The following is a 25,148-nucleotide window of genomic DNA, read 5'->3' as shown; positions in this document are numbered from 1 at the left end:
AACTCATGCAGTGAAACTTCAGTAATGCAGACTAGGTGTTACAGTTCTGACATAAATCTGTTGAAGCAGAGACAGCTCAGAAATAAGGATAAATTGCTTCTGCTTTGCTGTGCTCCATTTCACTGTTGTCTTGTGTGTGTCTGCCTGTTGTTCCTTTCTCTGAATGAATGTTTTAGTGCTGCTGCTAACTGCTGCAGTCATACCTTGAGAAACTAAGATCTCCATTTGATGCTTGAGATAAATACTGCAGATATTGCAACAGAGCACACTTTCCCACAGTGCAAGTTCTCTCAGCAGAGCTGACCTCAGGTGCTGTGGGGGTGCAGCCCAACTCTACTGGGGAGAAGGGTTCAGCCTTTCTCTTTGTTCTTAACTGCTTTCTTTAATAAGACTAAATAAAAGTGGCTAAATAGCATCAAATGTGACTGTGGTTATTTGTGCTATAGCTGTAAGTACAGTGAATCATGGGGATCGCCAGCTTCACTTCAGATTAAGATACTAAAAAACATCGACAGCAAAACTACATTTCTAAGGAGAAAAAGCTATAAGGCAGTTATGGATAGAGTCACCCGCAGCTAATCAGCAGTGTTCCTGCAACAAGTTTCTCAAGCATGGGCTTAGATAGCTCTGAGGCTTATATTTCTGTGTTCCTTGCACTTCTAACTAATTCCTATTTTTTGCAGGCAGTGGAATGGCAATGTGATGAAGCTACTAAAAGAGCCTGTTACAGCAAAGGCAAATCAAAGGTAAGCATGAGACAGCTGTTCTGCTTTAATAAAATTTAAATGTTAATAGTAGGTGTAATTCAGTGTATAAATATGTACCTTATGCATTTTTACTGTATCCCTTTTTGAAGAGAATTGTAGGAAAGGAGTCTGACACTGATGTATAAACCAAGGAATAAAAAGGAATATAGGGAGTATGGGATGAGAAGTACAGTCGTATGATTCTTTTCTGAAACGATCAAGAACTTTAGTTTCCAACAATTTACTGTTTTGACTCTGCAACATCTCATGCAGAGTGGCCTGTATTCTCATTTCATTTTTAGTGCTATAAATCCCAAGTAACTATGTAATTAGTTTGTAAAATCCTCAATTTATTTCCCTGTGTATTAGATGCAGTTTTAGGAACTTTTATTTTTTCATATCTGCTGGCACTATAAAGAACATAATATGAAATTCACTAACTTTTTACATGTGGGACTTGATACATTTTTAGTATTCAGAACGAATTCCTTATATGGCCAGTTACAATTTCTTTTATTGAGCACAGGTAGGTGTAATGGATCCTGTATCAATGAACTTGTATTCTTTTGTGTCTGTCCTAAGCTGAGGTTAGTTATTGAATTAATCATAGAATCATAGAATGGTTGGGGTTGGAAAGGACCTTAAGATCTTCTAGTTCCAACCCACCTGCCATGGTCAGGGATGCCACACACTAGACCATGTTGCCTAAGGCTGTGTCCAGCCTGGCCTTGAACACTTCTTTGGTCAACCTGTTCCAGTGTCTCACCACCCTCACAGTAAAGAACTTCTTCCTTATATCTAATCTGAACTTCTCCTGTTTAAGTTTAAACCCATTATCCCTTGTCCTATCACTACAGTCCCTGATGAAGAGTCCCTCACCAGCATTCTTGTAGCCCTCCTTCAGACACTGGAAGGCTGCTATGAGGTCTCCACGCAGCCTTCTCTTCTCCAGGCTAAACAGCCCCAACTTTCTCAGCCCATCTTTGTTTGGAGGTGCTCCAGTCCCCTGATCATCCTCGTGATCCTCCTCTGGACTTGCTCCAACAAGCAGTTAGAATTGCATACAATTTATTTTTGTGATTATTATACTATTTAATAATTAAAATTAATTGAGATAAAACGTAAAGGATAAGCACATCAACAGTGATAACTGCAAAAGAGCACACTTGCTTTCAGGACACAAGTTCAGTATAACACGTCAGTATACATTATTAATGTGCAAAACTCAAAAACCCCTGGGCTTCAAAAACACATTCCAAAAGCTTCTGGCATCTAGTAGAGGAAGAATGTCTTCTGCATAGTTATCTAATCACTAACTTTTTAAGTTCTCTTATTAAACAGTTCAGTTCCAGCTTTTCCTACTATGTTCTGGAAAATAAAATTGAAGTGTACCATTGGCCTAGCCATTTCCATTTGAGTTTGAAAGGGTAGAAGGGCCTCACTTCAGAAGCAGGCCCATGTTGTACTGTGAGGAGAGAGAAAGAAAGACAGAATTACTTGGGGGAAAAAAAAGCAAGTGTACTCAATATGCAGTTTAAAGCTTCATGCATGAAAGGTGATTGTCTTTATGGAAGAATATCTTTCACTGTAGAAATGAGTTTACTATACTGGGGAAAATGCATCAAGAATGGTGTTGCCTTCTTTGTCCTGCTTTCCTTTTCTTTCTGTCCCAGTGCGGGAAACAAATATTTAGCAATTACTGTTTACTAGCTATCACACTGCAGGATATGCTAGGTATATAAAAGGTATTAATAGCTAGAGAAAAGAAAGGGGTTAGATTTTACTTTAAGATTTCTTAGTAGATAAATTCTGGTGACTCAAATTACATGTGAAGGCTTTAATAGCAGAAATGGATTAGAGATCAGAATGCATATTAGAATGCTCGTCAGTTTGTGAACAGGTAAGAAAAATTTAGGGGACCTCATATTTTAAGCAAATGTTTCATTTTCTGAGTTATTATTTCTCTCTAGAAGATTTATGCTTCTTTATGTAACGTATCCTTCATGCCTTGATCCTTAGCTTTTAAATGACAATGCTTTGAAGTAAAAAAGTGCTCTCAAGAACAATATAATACAACAGATTTCCTTGATCAAGATGCACATGCAGTAGAAACTGTCCTGGTAGGAATGCAGTGCGTAACTGAACGCTTATGCCTTTGGTTTACAGTGATTTTCCAAGTTTAAAACTGTGAGAATAACATTCAGCTTGTCTGAAAGTCACCGTGCAGTGACTGTGACCTAATGCCTAACATGATGGATGAAAGTAATATTAAATTTCAGACTATAGAAATGTACTTTTGAATATTATGTTGACAACACTTTGTGGTGTAAAATCCACACTGGATTCAACAATGAAGAAGCACATGTTGCTATTAAATAATTTTGCCAGGAGAAATGCTCAGCACCGGTGAAATGCATGTAATATTGGACCTTAGTGTGGTACATACATTCAGATTTTCATTCATTCTTAGCACACACTTTTGAAGAAGCTGGTGACTGGAAGTTATGCCATCATTGGAAAATTGTATATATGGTACCTATAATTACCTCTGAAATTGTTACTTAGTATTGTTTTTAGGTGGATAAAGATTCAGTGTTTCATTTGTATCCATAGCCTTGTTCCTCATTTACAATCTAGAAGTACAATCTGTGCATTTCATTACGTTTGAAGGCAGTCCTGGGACGAAATTATTCTCTTCTCATTGTTGCCATAGGGCTTTTTTTTTGGTGTGCAGACTTTGTGGCCTGAAAGTTTCATGTGGGAGTTGCTGGAGAATGCAGAGATATTAACTGAGGCAACCTACCCAGCTGGCATGACAACTGTCTTTTTGAAATTCTCATGCTTCTGTTGCTTTCACTGATGTGATTGAGGTTACAATCAAAGGGTAAATTTATGGCCAGAGAAAGGATAGCCTAGTTTGTCTTTTATTGCCTTATGTTCAAGACTAAAACAAGGTCACTGTACTCTGTATAAGGAGGGCTTATGCATGCAGGTGAGGAAATACCTGACCCATGGCATGCTTCTTCTCCTAGTCAAACTACTAAAACCTTCCTTTGCAAAAACCGGGAATTATTTGACCTTGAGGTATTCACTCTAGTGCTACAGTGAATTGTCCCTCTTCAGAGGAATTTCCCTGGTTGTCACAATTCCAATTATTATTATCAGAAAGATTATTTGCTTGCTGTGTTGAATGAATAGATCCATCTCAAATTGGGGAGTTCCTGGAGGCTGCATTTCTGGGGGCAAATTCAGATTTCAGGACAGATGTGTGACTGTAGGGAAGGGACAGAAAAGGTTGTAGACAAAATATACAAGGCCAGAGAGATGAGGATTACAGTGATGGTTATGGATAAGTTATTCATTCAAATCCTGGTTTCTCTTAAAGTTCTACTAACCACAGAGCAGCATGGGGACAATGAGTTCAGGCAGTGAAACTGAAAGTCAGTTTGCTGGTGGAGTGTCCTGAAACCAGAAGCTAGCTTTGAACCCTGAAGCAAATCTAGTAGTTTAGAGATAATGGCCAGTTAAACACAGCTCTTCTTTTTTTTTTTTTTTTTTCTTGAAAAAGAAGCTGCACAGAATTTTTGCCCCTAGCTGTTAGCAGTAGTTGTTCTGAGGTTTATGCTTCAGGAGTCAACGAGGGGAAAGTGCTGAAGGCAAAAATATATAGGGACATCTGTCACATTTGACAGTGTAATACACACTTGACGTTTGAAGGCTGATGTTTGTTACTGAGACTTCAGACATTTATCCACCAATTTAAGCTGTTGCTCAAAATAACTAGTGGCTCCAAGAGTGATCCAGACAAAATTATGGCCTTGTGACCAGCATGTGTTAGCTTTTAGAAGTCTAAACACCACACATGGATAAGAGAATAAATTTGGCCATTCACGCTGGCCACATGTGATAGGGACTGTTAGAAAGGAGAAATGTAAATGCACACAGTAAAATGCAATAAACCAAACAGATATTTTAAAAATATATAATTGAATTCTCTTATCCCAAGCTTGTTTAAGATTCAAATGGCTCTGCGTGTTAGCATCTGAAACTTCAATAAAATTATTAAAAAATTCAACACAACTGAGTTTAAAATGTTAGCCAAAGCAAGAAACATGGATGCAAACAGATATCTGTGTTCAGCCAGGTTGTCCTTGAACTGTCAAGTTGGTCTAAAACTTAAGCAGCAACTTAGCCTGCTTTGCTGCTGCTTGATTGTTTCTAGTAGTTGTATTCTGTTACCAGGATGTTGATATAAAAGCAAAAGATACTTGCTAAATGAATTTCTTTCTTTCAGAAATATTTTTATAGAAGAATAGGAAAGTATATGGCATAGAGGTCAAGATAAACTGGAGAATAAGACTGCATAAGAGAAGGCTACCAAACCCTACCATCACCTTCTAAAATAAAAAAAATCCTTTGGTTTTGAAGTCATTTGCATTCACCATTGCCACTTCTACATCACGCATCTCTTTTTTGCACATGGAGAAAATGAACCGGTACAGTTGAGCTTGACTCCGGAGCTAGAAAAGTGACTCTGAACAATTCAAATAACTAAATAATGGAGTCCTTTTTTAACATGTTTTTGGCTGATGATTGTTTTATTCATGGCTATTTTTTTATTTGTTTTGCATTTTTGTTGATCTTTCATATGAAGAAAATATCCAGTTATAAAATATCCAATTATAAAAGCTATTCTTTCATTTTTGATCTTCTTGTACTATGTACCCAACAAAAATTTGATAGGAGATGTCTTATTTGCCCTGTTGCACTATGGATTGTTGTCAAGTTGGCAGAGGACTCGGAAATATTAGAGAGAAGAATCTTGTGAATCTGAGGAATGTCAGAGTTTAAAAAACTAACATTATTTTTTAGCAGAAAGAGTGGGTGATCAGCGTGCAAGTAATTTGGCAATGGCAGTAGTTCAGGAAACTCTGGAATATGAAGAAAAGAGGTTGGATGGTTGTAATGTCAGAACCCACTTACTTTTCCTACACTTACATTCCATGGCTTGCTGTAAAGGGCAGGATGGAAACAACCCAAAGAATGCATTTCTGTATTACATTCTATGGACCTTTCTGAGCACCCTTCCAAAAAATAAACAACCCCAAACCAAGGGGAATTGCCCTCAATTTTTTTGTTATTGTTTATTGTTTATTTTGGTTTGATTAAAACAACCTTCAACAGGGAAATTGCACAGAAGTGAAATAATTATAATTTTTAAAAGGTAATGATGTTGTATTTTTACCCAATGGGAATCAAATCTTAATTCTAAGATTTTTGACATTTGCCTTTAAAGGCTCAAAGAGCTTTTAAAAGCTCTCATTTTCATGAGAGACTAATGTAAATGTGATTTTTGAGAGAGATTTTTCTCAAGAAGTATTTTTTTTTCTGAGATTTTGTGGGAGGTTTGTAGGGCTTTTTAACCTTATTTTTATGAGGAAAGGTACAGATGATAAATTCTGAGAGTTTTCTCAGAGATTTTGAGAGTATTTTGCCCGTCTTGCTTTGCCGTCTATTTTATGCCTGTTCAATTTATTCAGGATTATATTTATTATCTTCCAGGATGAGTCTCTTTTCAAGATAAACAAAGAATACATTTAATATATCTGTAGACCAAAAAATGGGACTTCTGCAACATTACTGTTGCATGGATTTACTTACATGATTTCACTTAATATCTGTTAGAATTGAGTAGCTGTATTTTCACAAGTGTTTTCAGTGCTTTATGTGAGACTGTCTTGTGAATGGATGCTAGAGAGCATTCAAATGAAAGGTTCCAAGAAATTTTATTTTTTCCAAGCATATTGTTGACTTTAGTCATTTTATCAGATAGGGACATTGATTTTTACAGGACTGCTTGCATCTTTCCTACATACAGTTCTGGGAGTCTCATAATATGCAGAAGAAAGCTTTCTGTCTGAATAAACAATAGAAATTGCTGTTGCTTTCTTGCTTCTGAAATGAGGGAAATGAACATCATAAAGCCTTCACACATCCTCATGGCAAAAAAAAACATGTAAAATTATTCCTCAGGGATGAGTGTCTATATATTGAAGTAATGAGATTTCATTAGAAACTTCAAATTAACAGAAATGTAGATGCTTCTAATAAAACAGATTGTGCAAATTATAAAACTATTAGTGACAAATCTGCATCTGAACATCTCAAGAATTTTATTCATTTTGGTTTCAACATACTCATGTTACTGCCAACCTGTTATTTCTCCTGTTTTCCTTACAAATTCTTCCCTTGGCCTGATCTGTCTTCAAAGCCAGCATCCCATTTCTTGGCGTGGCAGTGTATTATTTAAATCAGTATCTCTCTTTTCAGAGTTTAGATAAACCTTTGAAATATACACTTAGAAGAAATCTTCAGTACTGAAGAGATCTGTTGTTATCCTGTTAAGAATGTTTTACAGATTGATGGATGCATATGTTGTAATTAGGAAAACTAGGTATATAATGATTATTAAATGATTACTTTGAGGCTTAGGCCTTATTCACGTAAATTTTTATGTGTGGACATATAACATATAACATAATAACATATAATGGAAAGCAAATTGTAATTAGTCTCCTCTATGCTTTGAAGTATCACTGTATTTGTCTTTCTTTACTGTGTGTCAGGAGGAATGCCAGAACTACATTCGAGTGCTTCTTGTTGGAGGCAACCATCTCTTTACCTGTGGAACCAATGCATTCACTCCAATCTGCACTAATCGGACGGTATGAGTTAAATATTTTGTCCCACAAGCTCAAGTCCCTGTTCTGAGCCAGCAGATTAAAAGGCTGCTGTGGTTGAGTCCAGGCTATTTGTGTATTGATGGGTGAGCTGATGTATAAAAGTCTGATTTAGTTATTGGCAGGTCAAAAAGGAGAGTTAATCAATGATCTCTTTTTGCAGTCTTTTCCTCAGCTGTGGGAGAGAACACAGCTATGAGCACCTCAGTTCTTCCTACATGCCAATTTTCATGAACCATGGGTATTTCTAAGACTCCTGCCACTGTGTCAAGTTCAGTTGGCATCAGCAGGTTTAGTTGTAAAATATAGATGGGTAGCTGCATACTGTGTATGTGTAGTCCTGGAGAAGATGGGAGTACCTGAATTAGTGATTTCTGACTGATGAGAATGAGAAGTCTTGGTTGAAAAGATCTGTCATATTGTATCTGAAAAAAACCCAAATTGTATATTATGTGTATCAAAGAAAGAGGGTCCATTAAGGATCAATAATAGTCATAATAAAAATCAAAATGTCACCATTTGGACTAAGGTGGCTATTTATTTCAGGAGGGGAGAAGCGTTTAAATACAAAAACTAGCTGTATTGCCAAAAACAACTTTTCACATTTATCATATTTAAACCTATTGTACCTTCACTTTCAAATAACATATTAACAATATACTGTGGTTTATGGCTGAAAGTATTAGAGCTACTAAATCAAAGAGATTGTTCTGCTGAACTGGAAATGGAAAGCTCCTTTTTTTTTTAATCACATTTTTCATGTGAGATTCTTTCCTCAAACACACCAGCAAAATAAATAATAGATTTGTTCTTTTTTTATTGTCTGTCACTTGCTGCAGTAAGTACCTTAGTTGATCTGGCAATCAGATCTGGTTTTAGTCTCCATAAAAAAAAAGTCTGTGTAGAAATAACTAATTTTTGAATTGCTTCTAATATGCTAATATGATTAACTTGCATGTTTCACATAATGAAGAGGCAAAAGTGAGATCAGACAGCATTTTGGTGAAACTTTTTATGTGAGACAGTTTCAGATTGATTGAAAGGTCAGATTGTAACTGTTGTGCAGTAATACCAAAGGAGATAACTGGTGTTTATGATAGGATTTTGCTCAGATTGATGCAGCTTGGCTAAAATGATAATTTTCAGATCATTTTAATCCGTTTTTCTCATTCTTTTACAGTTAAGTAACTTGACAGAAATACATGATCAAATCAGTGGCATGGCTCGTTGTCCTTACAGTCCCCAGCACAACTCCACTGCTCTTCTCACTTCCAGTGGGGAATTATATGCTGCAACAGCCATGGATTTTCCGGGAAGGGATCCTGCTATTTATCGCAGTCTGGGGGCCCTTCCTCCTCTCCGCACTGCCCAGTACAACTCCAAGTGGCTGAATGGTGAGTGCTGATGGACCATGAGACTCAACTCTTTTTAACTTGTGTTCTCCATATTTACAGTCTTTAAATTCCATTCTGAGAATTTGATTTTTTTTGCAGTATTGTTTATCTAATTTTTAAATTATTTTGCATTATTTTTAACTTTACAAGTGTAAGTATGACATTTAATTAATATAGCTGCATTTTGTAGATGTACACTTAAATATATGTCACATTTGCAGGTGTGCTTACATGGCAAAGCTGAGTCAGCCAAGAGCAGTAACTTACCTTGAGCGTTCTTTTGTTAAGTCCTTCAAAAAACCTAAGGCAGAAAAGAAACAGTTTAGAATGGGCTGAATTCTCCTGGTTTTGCCTGCAGGTCCCAACCTTGACAAGCTGAAAAAGTTGTGCTTTCCAGCTGTTTAGGTGGAAGACTGACACTTTTGAAGCTTATTATAGCTAAAGGATATGTCTAGTCTGCAAAACATATCATAGAATTGTACTGCAGCAATCACTCCTGTGTCATGGATGTTAATCACCTGATGAGGATTTCCAGCTGGGAGAAGCTGTAAACAGATTAGGTATTCTTGAGATGTAACATGGCCAGTTGCTATTTTCAGCATTTCAAAAAAGAAGCAAATTTTTCTAAAATGAAAATTATTATTTAACATGAAATGTGAAATTATCTATATTATAATTTACTCATGCTTATCCCAGTAGGAGCAAAACGTATTTTCATAAAGTGTGCTATGTGACATGCAGTTGCTATCCCCACAGTGCATTTCATTTTATGATGGGATTATTCTCATGTTTGAAATGAAATACAACCCTCAGCAAGTTTGCCAATGACACCAAGCTGTGTGGTTCGGTTGATACGCTGGAGGGAAGGAATGACATCCAGAGGGACCTTGACATGCTTGTGAGGTGGGCTGATGCCAACCTCATGAAGTTTAACCATACCCAGTGCAAGGTCCTACACCTGGGTCGGAGCCATCCCAGGCACAGCTACAGGTTGGGCAGAGAAGAGATTCAGAGCAGCCCTGTGGAGGAGGACTTGGGGTTGTTTGTGGATGAGAAAATGAACATGAGCCGGCTTCAGTGTGCTCTCGCAGCCCAGAAAGCCAACCGTGTCCTGGGCTGCATCAAAAGGAGCATGACCAGCAGGTTGAAGGAGGTGATCCTGCCCCTCTGCTCTGCTCTTGTGAGAGCTCAGCTGGAGTATTGTGTGCAGTTCTGGTGTCCTCAACATAAAAAGGACATGGAACTGTTGGAACAAGCCCAGAGGAGGGCCACGAGGATGATCAGGGGACTGGAGCACCTCCTGTATGAAGACAGGCTGAGGAAGTTGGGTCTGTTCAGCCTGGAGAAGAGAAGGCTGCATGGAGACCCCCTCTGAAGGGGCCTGTAGGGATGCTGGGGAGGGACTCTTCATTACGGACTGTAGTGATAGGACAAGGGGTAACAGGTTAAAACTTAAACAGGGGAAGTTTAGATTGGGTATAGGGAGGAATTTATTTCCTGTTAGGGTGGTGAGGCACTGGAATGGGTTTACCAGGGAGGTTGTGAATGCTTCATCCCTGGCAGTGTTCAAGACCAGGTTGGATGAAGTCTTGGGTGACATGGTTTAGTGTGAGGTGTCCCTGCCCACGGCAGGGGGGTTGGAACTAGATGATCTTAAGGTCCTTTCCAACTCTAACTCTTCTATGATTCTATGACTCTATGACAAATGCTAGCATCAGAACATTAGGATCTGATACAAGAGACAGACTTTATTTTGAATATTTTAGTTCTCATATAATCTGAATGCTGAATTGTACGTATTTGATTGGTGTATTTTTCCTGTACAAAGGAAGCCATCAGAGGTAGCTTGGAGAAATTTGTGACTTTCTCTGAAGGTCAGCTGATTTGAGAATATTAATTAACAAAACCAAACTGTATGCAATGAAACAGAATTATAGCAGTGCCACGAAAACATGAGAGGAAAAATTAACTCATTATATAGATATCCCTGTTTGGGCACCTTTTGTTCACACTGCTGTGGCATTGGAACTAATTGCTATGCCACACCTGGGTGCTTCTGTCAAAGGGAAAAAATTCTTCACACTTAATTTTGAGTTTAAGTGGTTATGTTTTATGCTGAATTTTTTTGCTAATATGCTAACTTTATACTGAAATTCCCTGCCCCTGACTCCTGTAATTAATTAAATTCACTGTATTTACATTTTGTCTGTTTAAAGCTTCAGCCTTAAACTGTACATTTAGTTTAAATACATTCAACTGCACCTATACATTCTCCATTAGAGCTCATTCTTCTTCTTCAAAACTGTTAAGCACTAAGTTGCCACGAAACTGGCTTTTATCTTTGGGGGGAAGAATGAGATAAGTTTTGTAATTAGAGCCAGTTCAAGCAAATCCAATAAAAAGGCTGGAAGCAGCCCAGTTACCTACTTGAAAGGGAGGAAGAATCTCTTTTGGGGTGGGTAAGAGTTGGGGATCCTTTTGCTTTTATGTCGGTTTGCTGGCTCACATGTGATTCAGTGCCAAGAAACTGCATTAGTTTTTCAGTGCTTGGATGGAAGGGAAGATTATGCTGCTTTTGGTGAGAAAGTAACACAGATAATCCTGCAAAAAAAGTGAGGCATCAACTGGAATGGAAGCTTCCTAGTCACTATCTGGTCAGCAGCAGTAGCTGTCAGTTGCTGTAATTCAGCCTTGTTTTAGGTGTGTGTGGACATGTGTCTATGAATGTTTCCAATGTGAAGTATGTTTTCTATTGCATCCATGTTTCCCTCAGAGGTGCAATGTTTTTTCTCTTAAATTTTCTACTCTGCAAAGCACGTTGGGGGCAGTGGCAGTATTCTAAAGCACAGCTGATTATCTTCCTCTATGCAACGAAGACATTGATTTTAATGGCTAGCCAATTCTCAGTGAATTTCAGGGGTATTCAGTGAGATCAGTCAGGCCAAAGGAACATGCCTATATGCTGAGGCAGTCTGCTGTCAGTGTTCACTGTAATTTATGGTGAAGGGTCTTGACATGGGAAGCTCCGAATTTTCATCACAGAAGAAACCTTGCTTCTAATCTTAATAATCAGAAGGTCCATAATCACAGGAACTATGTGACACAGAGTGGGAGGGGAAGGCAGAGCTGATGTGTCGTGTGGCTGGAGATCCCATTTTAGCGTGCAGTGATCGCAGTTTCTGGAATCACAGATATCGAATAAAATACATTTCAGTCTGGATTCCCTATTAATTCTGGTTCAGCTAGAGTCATATATTTATTATCAGGTCCTGCCTTCTACTGCAGGCTTGCTAGGTTTGGAAGCAATCCACATCAACTGAATAGGTAAGTTAGCAGTTATTTTCAGCATAGGTATCTTTATAATGATGCTTTCAGGTAAGCATCGTTCTGATCAGGTGCTTAAACCTTAGTAGAGTATGGACAAGTCAGTGAGCTTTCATTTCTGTATTATCATTTTCTTGTTGTACTCAACACTCAGTTATCTGCGGTGATGAAGAGTTTGGTAGCTTAGTTAAAAATATCAATTACTCAGGATATGTATAAAAGTAAGCTACAGGAATATACCATGAGTGTATAATTGAAAGGAAAAGGAAAGTTCAATGAGCCCACGGTATGTGAAGCACAAAGATCTTGAGCAAGCAGTAATCCAAAAAGGTAAATGGGCAGCACAGCAACCCTGCAAAGACAGAAATCCTGTTTTGACTAGAGCTAGATACTGTGGAGCATCTTACAGGGTCTCTGAATATGCTTCCTGTTCACCCACTAGATAACCTGCTGAAAATATTTGAGATTTGACTCCCTTGACTTTTGTCTTTGATAATTTTTAATGGCAGAAAGAAGAGTTGGCCAAGTGTTACAAATATCTGCCACTTTCTAAAAGTTTTTCCTATTTTGGAAAATTTTGAATGTAAACCAGTCATATCGTCTTTAGTGATGGAGGAATGAACCACCTGAAGATGGTTATTGGAACTTACTTTTTTTAACATTAAGAGTAGTAATCTATTCAGCTCTTGCTTATCTCTGAATATAATCACCAGTTATTTTTTTGCCTCAGAACTTCCTCTTCTAGAAAAAGAAATTAATGCTTTGCTTATGGACCCTATTTCTATGTTCCTGTCACTCCTGTTGACAATGTGCGGCTGGCCCAAATGCAGTGAGTAGGTTTTTGACCACAGTCATCACCATGCAGAGATTCTGCTCATCTCCATGAGGAGACACTGCTGAAAGACTGGACTACCTTGGTGCTATGACCTGAGCATTCACCATAATTCAGCAGTCCTACAGGTTGGGTTGCTCACAAAGAATTTATCAACTGTCAGTGAAGAAACAGACCCACATTATCCTCACCTTTCTTGCCCAACCTGTCAGTACTCTGTAACTGTCACTATTCTCAATCAAGAGGAACATGATCACCCAGCCGAGTTAACAAGTGCTGCAAACCAGTACTTTCCACAACCAGCAGCCCAGCTGGCTGTAGGATAATAAACCTGAAAATGTGGAAGAGAGAACCCACCTTTCCTTCTCTTGATGGTATGTTTTGGCCTTCTCTTTTCTCATGTAGAGAAAAAAGTAATGCTTGAAGTTACTCATGTGAATATATAAATCCATAAACAAATGAAGATAGAAAGGTACCAATAACTTACTTTTAAAGGTGTGTTGTTCTGCTACCTACTCTCCTTTTTCTTCCTCTCTGAATCTGTGTTTAAGTACTTCTGTGCTTCAGGGAAACAATTTGAGGTAATACAGTGCACGCTGAGGATTATGTCTAAAGCAGACAGCTCTTCCATCGATTTCTTCTTCAGGCCAAAGCAGTCAGCAAGACCTTGAACTTCAGCCAACTGCTCAGGTCAGTACAGGGCAGCATGTTGCTAGAACGTTTTAAAATTACCTTTGCAGTATTTTGTAAGAAGAATAGTCTGCCTTAGCAGTCTGCTTTGGACATTATTAAATGATAGCCAATAAATTAAATCTTTCATTAAGGAAAAAAAGATTTACACCTTGATTTACAGTTGGCATGCTGTTTATTTGTGCCTCTTTAAGCTCTCAGTGTAACACAGAGTTTAAATCATATCCAGAGTGGTCTGTTACAGCCTGCTTCTAATTAGACTGCTTTAGAGTTGATTTGCGAAGTGGAGCAGGGGCAGAATTCACCATTTGCTCTAGAGGACAGAGGTAAATGAAATAGTTATATTTGTAGTCCACAGCTGCAGTGGATACAGTTAGGTGTGGAAAAGCCTTCATTGCTTAGACTTCTTCTAAGCTTCTTCTGTATTCCAGCATTTACAGTTAGTAAAGATATTTCTCTTTTCAGTCCACGTCCTCAAATCAGTAAATGTTTGATGCCTCAGTGTGAAAGTCAGCCTTAGTCTAAAATGTCTGTTTGCTTCACTTAGCCAATAAAAGGGCAAAGCAGGTTAAAGAATGAAATCCAAGTCAATCCCTTTCTTTTTCATCATATGGAGAACACTGAGACACTTGGTTTCATAATTTGCCAAATGCCTTTGCTTACAATTGCTTGGATCTCCAATGATCTTGAAATACACTGTAGGTGTTTTCTTTGTCCTAGGTATACAATGATAGATGCTATTGGAGCATGTTAAATAAATAACAACTTTGTTTTAAAGGTCAAGAAGCTCCGTCAGTAAGCAGACTATAGATGATTAAAATGTAATCTTGTATCAGATGTAGTCCCAAACCAGAAAAAAATTAAATAAAATCTCGTACAGATTAGAAGCCTTTCCAGCTGCAAAGTGCATAGGAATGTTTGGATTGTTCTGCTCTGCTGGTAGACATAATATTACCACTTTCTCCTCTTGCTGCCCTAAGCATTTCATTATTAGGTACCATTAAAGTGATTGTTCTGAGATCACTTTCTTAAAAACATTTCACTTAAAAAAAACTCATAAATCTAGAGCAGGAACTTCTAGTTTTCAAAAATAACACTAAAAGTAAAATTCTCACAAAGATGGTTTGGTTAGTGGGGTTCAATACAGCTCTGAATTCATTCTCATCATTATTTGTTGATGGACTTTCTTTATAGTAGGGTATGTGGAGAGAAAATATGACCTTGTGGAGAGAAATTGACCTAAGATCAAAATTGAATCCATTCACTTATGCTTGATTAATGGAAAGGGCTGTAATAATTCAGGGTTATCCTTTTCTGTTTCTGGCTTTTAATGAAAAGCCTTGTTATTACCTAATGTGAGCTTTTCTTTTATGTAATGTTTTATGTAACTCAAATCCAATGTGTTCTTGAGACATGAAATTCGGTCTTTAGCTTTCAGATAAGACACTTGACTGAAAATATGCAAAGCATATGCTACCATTTCTTGCTAATTTTGTAAGATGATAAATAATTACTTTCCTTGAGTTGTGCCCCCCATGAGACGGTTCTGTTCTTTTATGCATATCATCCTTTTTGCTGGTATCCTCAAATGGGAGGGCACTGCGTGCTGATTTTGGAACCCATCTTTAGGCTTTTTCACTGGAGCTGCCAGAGGAAAAAAGTTGAGCAGTTATGTTGTGTTTTTCCTTTCAAAGTTGTACATCTTCTCCCAGGTGGCAATGACAGAGTAGTAGAGCAGTAAGTTGATGCGAGATGGAGGTGCCTCCCCTGACCGTCTTTCTCCAGGGCCAGACTAAGTTACTACAAAACACCTTAATAACATTTCCTTATCCACCTGAAATGCTAGAGAACAAGCAGCACTATCTATGAAGGTAGGATTTCTTTATTTCTTATCTACCCTCAGTAAAACAGTGAGGTCCACTTTCCATTTATGAAAAAGCTAGGAGGCCACTGAGGACAAAGCCTGTTCTTTTATGTGTCATCTAGCCTGCTCATGTTAGGTGCCAATTGGAGAGGCTGAACGAGGAAGGAAGGCAAGAAGATCATTTGTGCCCAGCTGCAAAGAGGCGTGACAGGAGCATCAGCCTCATTAATGGTGAAAACTATAATGCATAGTAAGCCAGAGAGGCTGAAAGAACTTGGAACTGAAATACGTCTCAGCCAGGGGAAGGGAGAAAATCTTAAATTTTAGGAAACGGGAACACATGAAAAACAGCATTCACCAAAGAAAGGAGGAGGACAGAAATACCGAAGGCAGAGATAGAATTTCAGTAGCAGACATACCAAGCCTTAAAGTGAAAGGAAAAGAGGATGATTATGAAAGTGAACTCTGGTTTTCTTTTCGTTAAAAGAAAAAAAAAAGGGACCAGGTCTGCAGGGAAGGCCCTTTGATCAGCTCCCTCCCTGCAAGACTACATCAGAGAAAACCAAAAAATGGCAGTCTGAATGTTTGGAGGTAAATGGGTAAGCCATCCTAATTGAGTTTTCTTTCTGTACTTGCTGTTTGGCTTATCAGCTTAAAGAAATATGGGGGTTTCTGTTCTTTCGTATGTGGAACTCTGGATTAAAAGTTTTAAGTAACCATCCAAGCTTCTGGATCTTTTGATATATTGCTATAGGCCAAACCTCTAGAGGATCTGAGTAAATTAAGGTCCTCTATATTTTTGATTCTTGCTCCTCACCCAGTATATCAGTATGCAAGTGACTATATGTGATGCAGAATTCACTGAACTTTGGATGGGACTCTCAAGGACTTGAGTAGGTATTAGATCAGAACAGAGAATGGTTTCTGTCACTAAGTAGGTCACTGGTGAATTTGCATAAGCAAAATGACATAATAAATTGCTAAAAATTGTGCCATGAAAGAACACTTTACCTTGAAAATGAAGGAGATTTATTTGAAATGAATAACAGGCAATAAACCAAGGAATTTTGTAATGCTGCATTTGAAAACTGTTTTTCAGAAAAGAAGTAAGTACATTTCAGAATTTATTAGAGTACATCACTAAAATGTAATGTATAATGAGTGCATCCACCTTTATGATTATACTGAATTGTATTATAAAATCTATCATCAGTATAAGAGAATAGTGGTAAGAAAATGTCTGGCATACACAGTTTTAGTGTATTTTGCAGTCCTTGCTCTTCTATACCCATAAAATCTTCAATTTAGCAGAGGGAAAAGAATAAAAGAAATCATGGAGAGCTGAAGCTTTGCAGAAGAAATAGTAGTCAAAATAAACTGGTAGCCAGCTATGCTATGTCAGACTAGCATTTTAAGCACGTGTCCTAGATAACTCTGAAACACAGAGGAAAAATAGCTATTAATAAAGAATTGTTTTGTCCAGCTTTATACCACGGTTTAACATTTTAAAGTTCAGCTCCTGAGGATAGATACAACTATGATGACTACAAGTTATATATTACTTCTACAATGTTTAACACTCTATGATTAAGATTTGTCCTTAAACATTCATGAACAATGATCCCTTGGTCAGCTTAATGCAAATTTTATACTGTTTTCCAACAGCTGCAGAGGGCTACACTAAATGAATATACAGGGATTGCAAAATGCAAATAAGAAATGGACTTATTCATTATGTCAGTAAGGTGAAAGAAAAAGTGGACCACTGCATTTGGAGCTTAAATTCTTTCCATGATTTTAAGCTTCCCTTTTGGAGAGCATTTCTAGCTGGAGGTTGAGCCTTATTAAAAGAATCAAAGGCATCTTCCTAGAATTTAATGCCATTAAGTATTTGGCTGAATACAAACAGAAGGAATGGGTCTTTAGAGGCAGACGGTACAAGGGTGTGGTTCATTGATCCAGTCATGTTAATGAACAAGCTTCAGACAGGAGTTGTTCAGCATTACACAAGTATCTGGACTTCAGTATTTTATTGAAGATTTTCAAAACTTCATGCATGCCTATATCAGTATATGTGTATTATTTTGTGTATGTATGTAATCACATTTGTGTGTAGATCTTACCAACTTGTAATTCTAGCTTTCTTTTCACATTTCTGGGGTTAATTTAACTTTTGCCTGGGTCTCTGAATCGATTGCACTTGAGACGTGACTAGTCACTTCTCACAGGGATGCTCACTGGAAATCCCAGCTCTTTTTTGCTCAGAGTAGACCATATAATTCTTAAGGTAAATTGCTCTTACCTCCAGAAAAACAGATAGATTACTCCCTGTCATTTAGTTCACTCTGGAAATAGTAGTATCCACTAACTAGGTAAATTAAGTCATATTAGTCTACTTCAGAGTATGTGGAGTTTTATAAATAGCACAGGCAAACTTTCTTGCTCCAAAGTTCAGGAAGTGAAGCCAGGGCTCTCTCAGATGTTCTATGAAAGCTCAGGCTTCTGTTTCCATTATTCTTCCTAGAGAAAGTTCCTGTCCAGTTCCTGTCATCCTTTTACCAACTCAGACTACATCTACACCACTAAATAAAAAAGGTCTAGGAAACAAGCTTACACACAACATCCTTGGTCATCTGTATTGCTTAATTGTTGGCTCGCTTCCTAGCCTTGTTTTGGACCACTCCAGCTACTACTTTCTCAGTGAAAAGCTGGGTGCAACTTGGGGAGAAGTTTGTTTTATACCATTATCAAGAGGCAGTACAGGTGGGACTGCACCATTTGGCTCCTTGTGCCCTCCAGAGTGCCCCATCCCATTCACAGTAAGCTTTAAACTCCCAGATAGCCCAGTCTGTCCTTATGCCACCTCCCAGGGTAACTACCATGTAGTTGCCTTGATGCCATTCTCCGGAGCGCAGTGTTATCACCTGCTGTGTGGCAGAGCTGCAGCCAGTCTCTATAAGAAGCAGTAAGCACTGGTAAGTCAGTGGTTATGGGTTCGGTCTCTTTGATCTCCAAGTTCCCTGGGTGGGTGCGAAAGGAGAATAATCCAAATAGGAAGTGTTGTCTCTTCCTAGTAAGTGCCTTCTCAGTAACAATAGAGACTGTGCTCTCTGAAAAATTTCTACAGGCTGGAGGCAAAACTACATGCAATTAGATTATTTCAGATAGAAGCGCTGTCTTGGCTTCATATGGTTCAGTCATCTATTTTGATTTAACGTAGAAGAGTCTGTGGGGAAACATCCTTACAGGACAGTCATGCTGCTTTATGAAGGAAGACATAGACATTCCCAGGCTTTGTGCTGAGTAAGCAAACTTCAGAAATTGCATGCTACAGTGTATTTGCCCAGAGGCAGCAGTAACTAGCCGCTGGCTACTTTCAGTGCATGGACTTGTGTAACTGCGTTATACACTGGAGATCTTCGTTGTGTCACATTGGCAAGCTTATTTGCTTGCTTTCCTGATTCCATTTGTTCCATTTAAGTTAGGAAAGTCTAGTCAGTCTGATACGTCCATAAATTGAATATATAAAATCCTATAAAGGTCAGATACAATACTTTAAAACTGACATTTTTACAGGTTGACATTCTCATGTTGTTCCATGCTGGCTGTATCCTGTCAAATACCCAAATCCCTGCACTTGTTGTGGTGATCTAGTAATTCACAAATGAAATGCATTTACCTTTCCAGAACTATTTGAAAATTCAGCAGGAAACAAGAGGGTCACTTCATTTGCTGCATCAAAAAATGTTCATGGGAGGCCTCCATGTCAACAAATAACAAACAGCTTACAGCACAATATTTGAAAACATATGAACTAATTTTTCCTAGACAAGAATCTCTTTTTTCCTTTGAAACTCTGAAGTGATCCACTTTACTTTTTCCAAAGAGAAAATGAAAAAAAAAGTTAACTCTGACATGATAATCCTTCCATATCCACAGAATACCCTGAGGTAGCTCTGAAATTATTGCATTTCATGCAAATGAAAATAGTTTTCACAAATTTCAACATCAGGTCACATTTTCATCAGTTCATAATCAATAAAGTATATGCATAGTTATTTGCAGATGTATATACTGTTCCTCAGTTTTATATCCATGAAATATGAGTACTAGTTTTTATTTATGCATGTTTTTATGATTATCTGTGCAACTTAAAAATATTGTCTCTTGAAAGATTGCAAGGGATTTTTCAAGAACCCTGAGAACATTATGAATACATTTCATTTGATTTTTATTCTCAAAGTTTGTGAAGGTTTTATTTGTAGTTCATTATTCTCTCACTTTGAGAGCTTTCAGTTGTGTTTCTGGCTCTGCAGTGAGATCCTAGACCATTTTAGATCAGTGGGCCTCCAACAAGAAGCTATGTGGTCTCCACACAGCTTCTCTTGTCCAGACTGAACAACCCCAATTTTTTCAGCCTGTCTTCATACGGGAGGTGCTCCAGTCCCCTGATCATCCTCGTGGCCCTCCTCTGGACTTGTTCAAACAGGTCCATGTCCTTCTTATGTTGAGGACACCAGAACTGCTTGTTTCGCAGGTTCTATAATTGCTTGTTTCTGAGGTTCCTTACACAAGGCTGGCTCTTCACAAATATGTATATCAAATTTGTCTTTTCTTTAAGAGAGTTGTCAAGTTGCTTAAGAAAGTTGTCAGTCTCTCTTAAGGTCATGGGCTTTCTTCAGTTTTAGTAATCTTTAAGGGAAATGGGCCACATGTTTATTGTCTTTGGTATTGTTTCCCTGTTGTTCTTTTAAAAAAATATTACCAACTGTTTTCAAGATTTTTTTTTTAATATATTCTCTAATTCCTCCTGCATCACAATCAGTTTCTTTGATCAGTTTTTAATCATTTTTAAAAAAAGAAAAATGAAAAAAAGAAATAATACTGTAATGCTGTCAAAATCTTTAAGCAATATAGGGCTGAAATGTGGTTATCTTACCATCAAATGCTCTTTCTTTTCATTACAGCCTCTGAGCACATTCTTAGTCACACTCAGTTACCATCCATAACCACTAATCTGGAGCTTTGGCATGGTGACAAAACAGAAACACAGTTAACAGATAAACTCAGTGATGCTTGTGATGGTAGAATACTTCGAGCTGGGCTAGGGCTGCCCAGCACAGTCATGTGCTATAGACACCTAGAGCAGGAAGTCTGTCTAGCCATGTTCATGTAGCTCATAATCCTCATAAGACCTGAGCTTGCCTACTCAGCTATGTCATGGGGCTAGTTCCCTGCAAGGATAATAAAAGGTGTGTTTTTCTAAATTTAGTGCTTGAAGATGCATCCAACTTCCATGTTAATATGGGTGCATGTATTACAAGAAGGTAATAAATAATTTTTTCTTCTTTCATTTTCAGAGCCAAATTTTGTGTCATCTTATGACATTGGGAACTTTACCTACTTTTTCTTCCGGGAGAATGCAGTGGAACATGATTGTGGGAAAACAGTGTTTTCTCGTGCTGCTCGGGTGTGCAAAAATGATATCGGTGGCAAGTTCGTGCTGGAGGATACCTGGACTACCTTCATGAAAGCTCGGCTGAACTGCTCTCGCCCTGGAGAAATTCCATTTTACTATAATGAACTACAGAGCACTTTCTTTCTGCCAGAATTGGACTTGATTTATGGGATTTTTACCACTAATGTGTAAGTAAATTCCATGTTATGTTTTATTTTCTTGCTGTTCATGACAGTAAAAACTAAAGTTCTGAGCTGCTCTATTCTGCGTGTGCTGGGTAAACATAAATTAAAATTACTGTTTTGCTCAGCTTTCCAAACTACTGTTTTGCAGTGTCCTCTTGTGAACAAGTGTCAGTTCCAGATGCTTGCCACATGAATTGTTGAAGGTGTATGAAAGAAGGAAGAATTCTTAATATTTCCCTACAGCTGGGAGCCAGTTGTGTTTAAGACTATTCAGTCATATTTTTCATGCATCCTTAAAAAAGACATTATTTTTTATTTTGCACACTACTGTAGTACATAAATACATTATTTCTTTATTAAGTAAATATTTTATAATGTGACATAATCATGAATTTGACATGATATAATTTGACCATTTCAGGATGACCTTACCCAAAAGAACACAGGAAGTGCTCTTATAGTCCTAACATATACTCCTGCGAGTCTGAGGGTCAAACCAAGAATTTAATCTAATTTTCAACTTAACCTGTTATATCAATAGAGTAAAATTAAAAAATGTACAGTATGGTCTTAAAAGTAACAATTTGGTAAAATATTAAGTATTATATTTTGGGGGGGTAAAATATTAAGACATTTGATGAACATAATAAAAGTTCCCTAGATTCTGAGCTTGATATCAAGACTTGCTTAACTCTTAAGAAAAAAAAGACATTCATCTCAGAAATGTCCTTTGTTACTTTACACTTTATAACTGGAGTTCGTATGTTGCTCCATGAGAGCAGCCTGTGTGTTACAATAAGCATAAATTTGAGCTTGAGCTAGTTTCCATGCTCTTGGTGCCATCCTTTATTAACACATCTAGGCATCTTGCAGACCTGGGCTCATCCCCGTGCTGACAACTTATACTGTGAGCATGACTAGTGAGAGGCTGCATGAATCAGGCTGTGGCAGTTCATGAGTTGTGATATCGGATAATGGCTTTGACAAAGTCCTGCCACTGAAAGCCTAACCAGAGGAATTTTGCTCCAGAAAATCCACAGGGCTTTGCCCATGGAAGGGAAACAATGCTCTTCTCTCAGAAGGGCTGACCTGACAATCTGGGGAATTACGGCGTTTCCTGTGATACAAATTCCAGTTTCTGAGGTTGAGCAACAATATCAGGGCTGTCATCAGCACACCCTGCTCTTCTGAAAATGGATTTGCTAACGTAAGATTATCTTTGCCACATGAAAGTAGTCAGTATTTGAAACCTTGCTGCTAATTCCTTCTTCCCCTATAGCTCAGTGTTCTGTCTTGTCCGAATGAGATGGACCATTCAAACCAGAATTCATCACAACTGTTTGGGTTTAGGTTTTTTGATAGTTTCATTAAATTATACGTGTTCATGCAGTCAAATATTGTAACTAAATTTTTTGGACATTGTTGCAATGTTGTAGAGTTAGGATTACTTCCCCATGCTGAATACTGCTCACAGATACCACAGAACCCGTATGATCCACCTTCAGCTCTGCACCTAATGGTTCTTCACAGAAACAGGGTTACCCATGAGGGGGAACAACATATTCCTTTCTGTTGGTGTAACAGCATCAGATATTATTGAACCACATTCAGCATTCTTCAATATCAATGTCTTCAGAACTGCAGTGATTTTATTGTATCCTAATGCTTTTTTAATGTACTGTAAATATACTTGAATATACCTGTGGGGAAAAAGCTGAAGCATTTCTGTCAATAAAGTCTGAGTAATAGCAAAACCTGCAGTCTTTATGTGTCATTGACTATTAAGCCCACTCTATCCTCTGCTTCATAATGAAGCTGAATTTTTTTTCTTTCAGACTATCTGAAAATCTATAAGCATGAGTCTAATGTCCTTTAAGGACTTCAAGAAAGTAAAGATGACATTGGTATGGTGAATAATATTAGTGATCCACTTTTAGTGATAGTTGATGTAGGCAAGAAAATATCAAATCAAATGATAATTGATTCTAAAGAAATTGTTGGCATGAAACTTCAAATTTTGGGGTTTCTTTGAAATAAGACTGATAAATGTAAGAAAGCAAATAGTTCTTTTGTCCTGCTATTAAATCCATGTATCCTAGCTTCTTTTTTGGAGCTAGAAATCTTGATAGATTTGATCCCCTAGGGTTTGCTTTTCTTTCCAACATTTTAGAGTTTCTATAGTAGCCTTTCCTCACCCTTGTGTAAATTACAGGCAAAATTAAAAAGAAAAAAGAAAAAAGAAGGGGGGCGGGTGGGTGTAAAAGGAAAAAAGAATGTTGTGTGGATCAATTGTCAGCAGTTTTACTTGCAATGGAAACTTGTGAAACTGTTACCTTACTTATCGATCCCTTTATCTCAAACTGTGGAAAAGAACAATGCATTCAGGCATTCAGAACATGAATATGAGCTCTCATAGTCACTGGATTATATTCTTTACAATGTGCAGAACTACTTTATTGTCGTGTATATTACGTTTCCAAGACAAGAACAGGAAATTGTGTATTTTGCCTTGCTGCTGTTTGTTTCTATTTATTCCTCTATCTTGGGAATTCTGCAGTCCAAGTTATTTTCTCTTGATGGGTTTCTGGACCTTGCATTCTTAATGCTGTACAATATCTCTTCAAAGTGAGGATTTTTGTGGAGGTGTCTTACCCAGGGATTCCCTAGAGTCTAGAGACATACCATACATGGAAAATCCTTACTTCTGTCATGCTGCCATTGGTTGTATAGAAGAAGTGCTAATGAGCCCTGGGAATAATCTCATCCTGAACTCTGTAACTAGAAGAAAGATGTTCTTAATTCGTGTGTTTATGTGTGGAAGTATAGCCCTGTGGTATTAGAGTAGCAGCAGAAGGTAGGAAGGTCTGCATTTCTTGCATACCAGCTGCTTGGCGAGGCTTACAGAAATTTTAAATCCAATGTTGGTGCCTAAAATCATCACATCATTTATTGCTATATTGAGAGATCATCTCCTGGTTGATCACATCTGCTTTGTTAATTACATGGAGGATTGGAGAGTTACTGTGGGTTTAATTTTTTATCAGCAAATCAACTTCTTAATGTTCTTACTTAGGTTAATGTTTATGTTTCTTTTGCAGGAACAGCATAGCAGCATCAGCAGTTTGTGTTTTCAATCTGAGTGCCATAACTCAGGCCTTTAACGGACCCTTCAAATACCAAGAAAACTCTCGCTCTGCTTGGCTTCCATATCCCAATCCTAACCCTAATTTTCAGGTACAGATACATGGGAGAAGGACAATAGTTTACATGATGTTTTTTTGAAAGTGTTGTATGTTTTATAGTTAGTAAATCCAGTTTTGCAGTATGTTACAGCTTACAATCTTAAAAAAAAATATACTGAAAAAAAACCCAAACAAAAAAGGCTTAAGTGGTCCCCTTATTTCAACATACTTTACTTTATCCTTCCACAAAATAATTTGTGTTGAAAAGCAGATGCACTTTGAAGAGTAGGAGAAAAAGGGCTTGATTTCAGTTTTCTCTCAAAATGAAACACTAAACACTACAGTTATTTGTCAAGGTAACGTTAATTCCTAGCCTAAGTATGATCCAACTGGTATTCTCTTTTACACTGCACTTGTGCTAGTTGAACCTGAAAAGGGGACACTGACAGAAAAGGTAAAGAGGGGAAAGGGGTAAACGAGGGACAGTCAGGATTTTCCTGTGTAAGGTGCCCCACACTTGTTGAATAGTCTGATTAAAAGAATTTGTGATGTGGGGTGCCCCTCATTTGAACTTGTCGCCCTCAGAGGGTGTAATAATTTGCAGTTGACTGACAGCATAAAACTAATTAGTGGATCTTTCTACATAAAGAAAAGGGTATTTTAGGTAAACACATAGGCATTGTTTTCTTCTTCATATTAACCACTCCTAGGAAAACTTTAGTAAGTTTGATTC

The 25,148-nt window shown here is 37.7% G+C and overlaps 1 protein-coding gene across 7 annotated transcripts in view; it reads left to right on the top strand.

Annotated features, from left to right (window-relative positions):
* SEMA5A (semaphorin 5A) overlaps positions 1 to 25,148 on the top strand; it is an 831,366-nt gene that overhangs the window by 175,352 nt on the left and 630,866 nt on the right. For all 7 annotated transcript variants that reach the window (XR_009742648.1, XR_009742649.1, XM_061449193.1 and 4 more), the window contains 5 exons: positions 684 to 746; positions 7,373 to 7,471; positions 8,667 to 8,880; positions 20,951 to 21,236; positions 24,332 to 24,467. Coding sequence is in view for 5 of the 7 variants with exons in the window: in XM_061449193.1 (XP_061305177.1) it covers positions 684 to 746; positions 7,373 to 7,471; positions 8,667 to 8,880; positions 20,951 to 21,236; positions 24,332 to 24,467 (798 nt within the window). In the remaining 2 variants the exon portion in view is untranslated. The remainder of the gene's footprint in view (positions 1 to 683; positions 747 to 7,372; positions 7,472 to 8,666; positions 8,881 to 20,950; positions 21,237 to 24,331; positions 24,468 to 25,148) is intronic.

Source organism: Pezoporus flaviventris, unplaced genomic scaffold, assembly GCF_033815535.1.
Source record: "Pezoporus flaviventris isolate CSIRO_AGI_PZ_B2104156 unplaced genomic scaffold, CSIRO_AGI_Pfla_v1 ptg000007l, whole genome shotgun sequence".
In the NCBI taxonomy this organism is placed as follows: domain Eukaryota; kingdom Metazoa; phylum Chordata; class Aves; order Psittaciformes; family Psittacidae; genus Pezoporus; species Pezoporus flaviventris.
The sequence above is the reverse complement of the archived record's forward strand: the minus strand, read 5'-3'. Positions and strand labels throughout refer to the sequence as shown.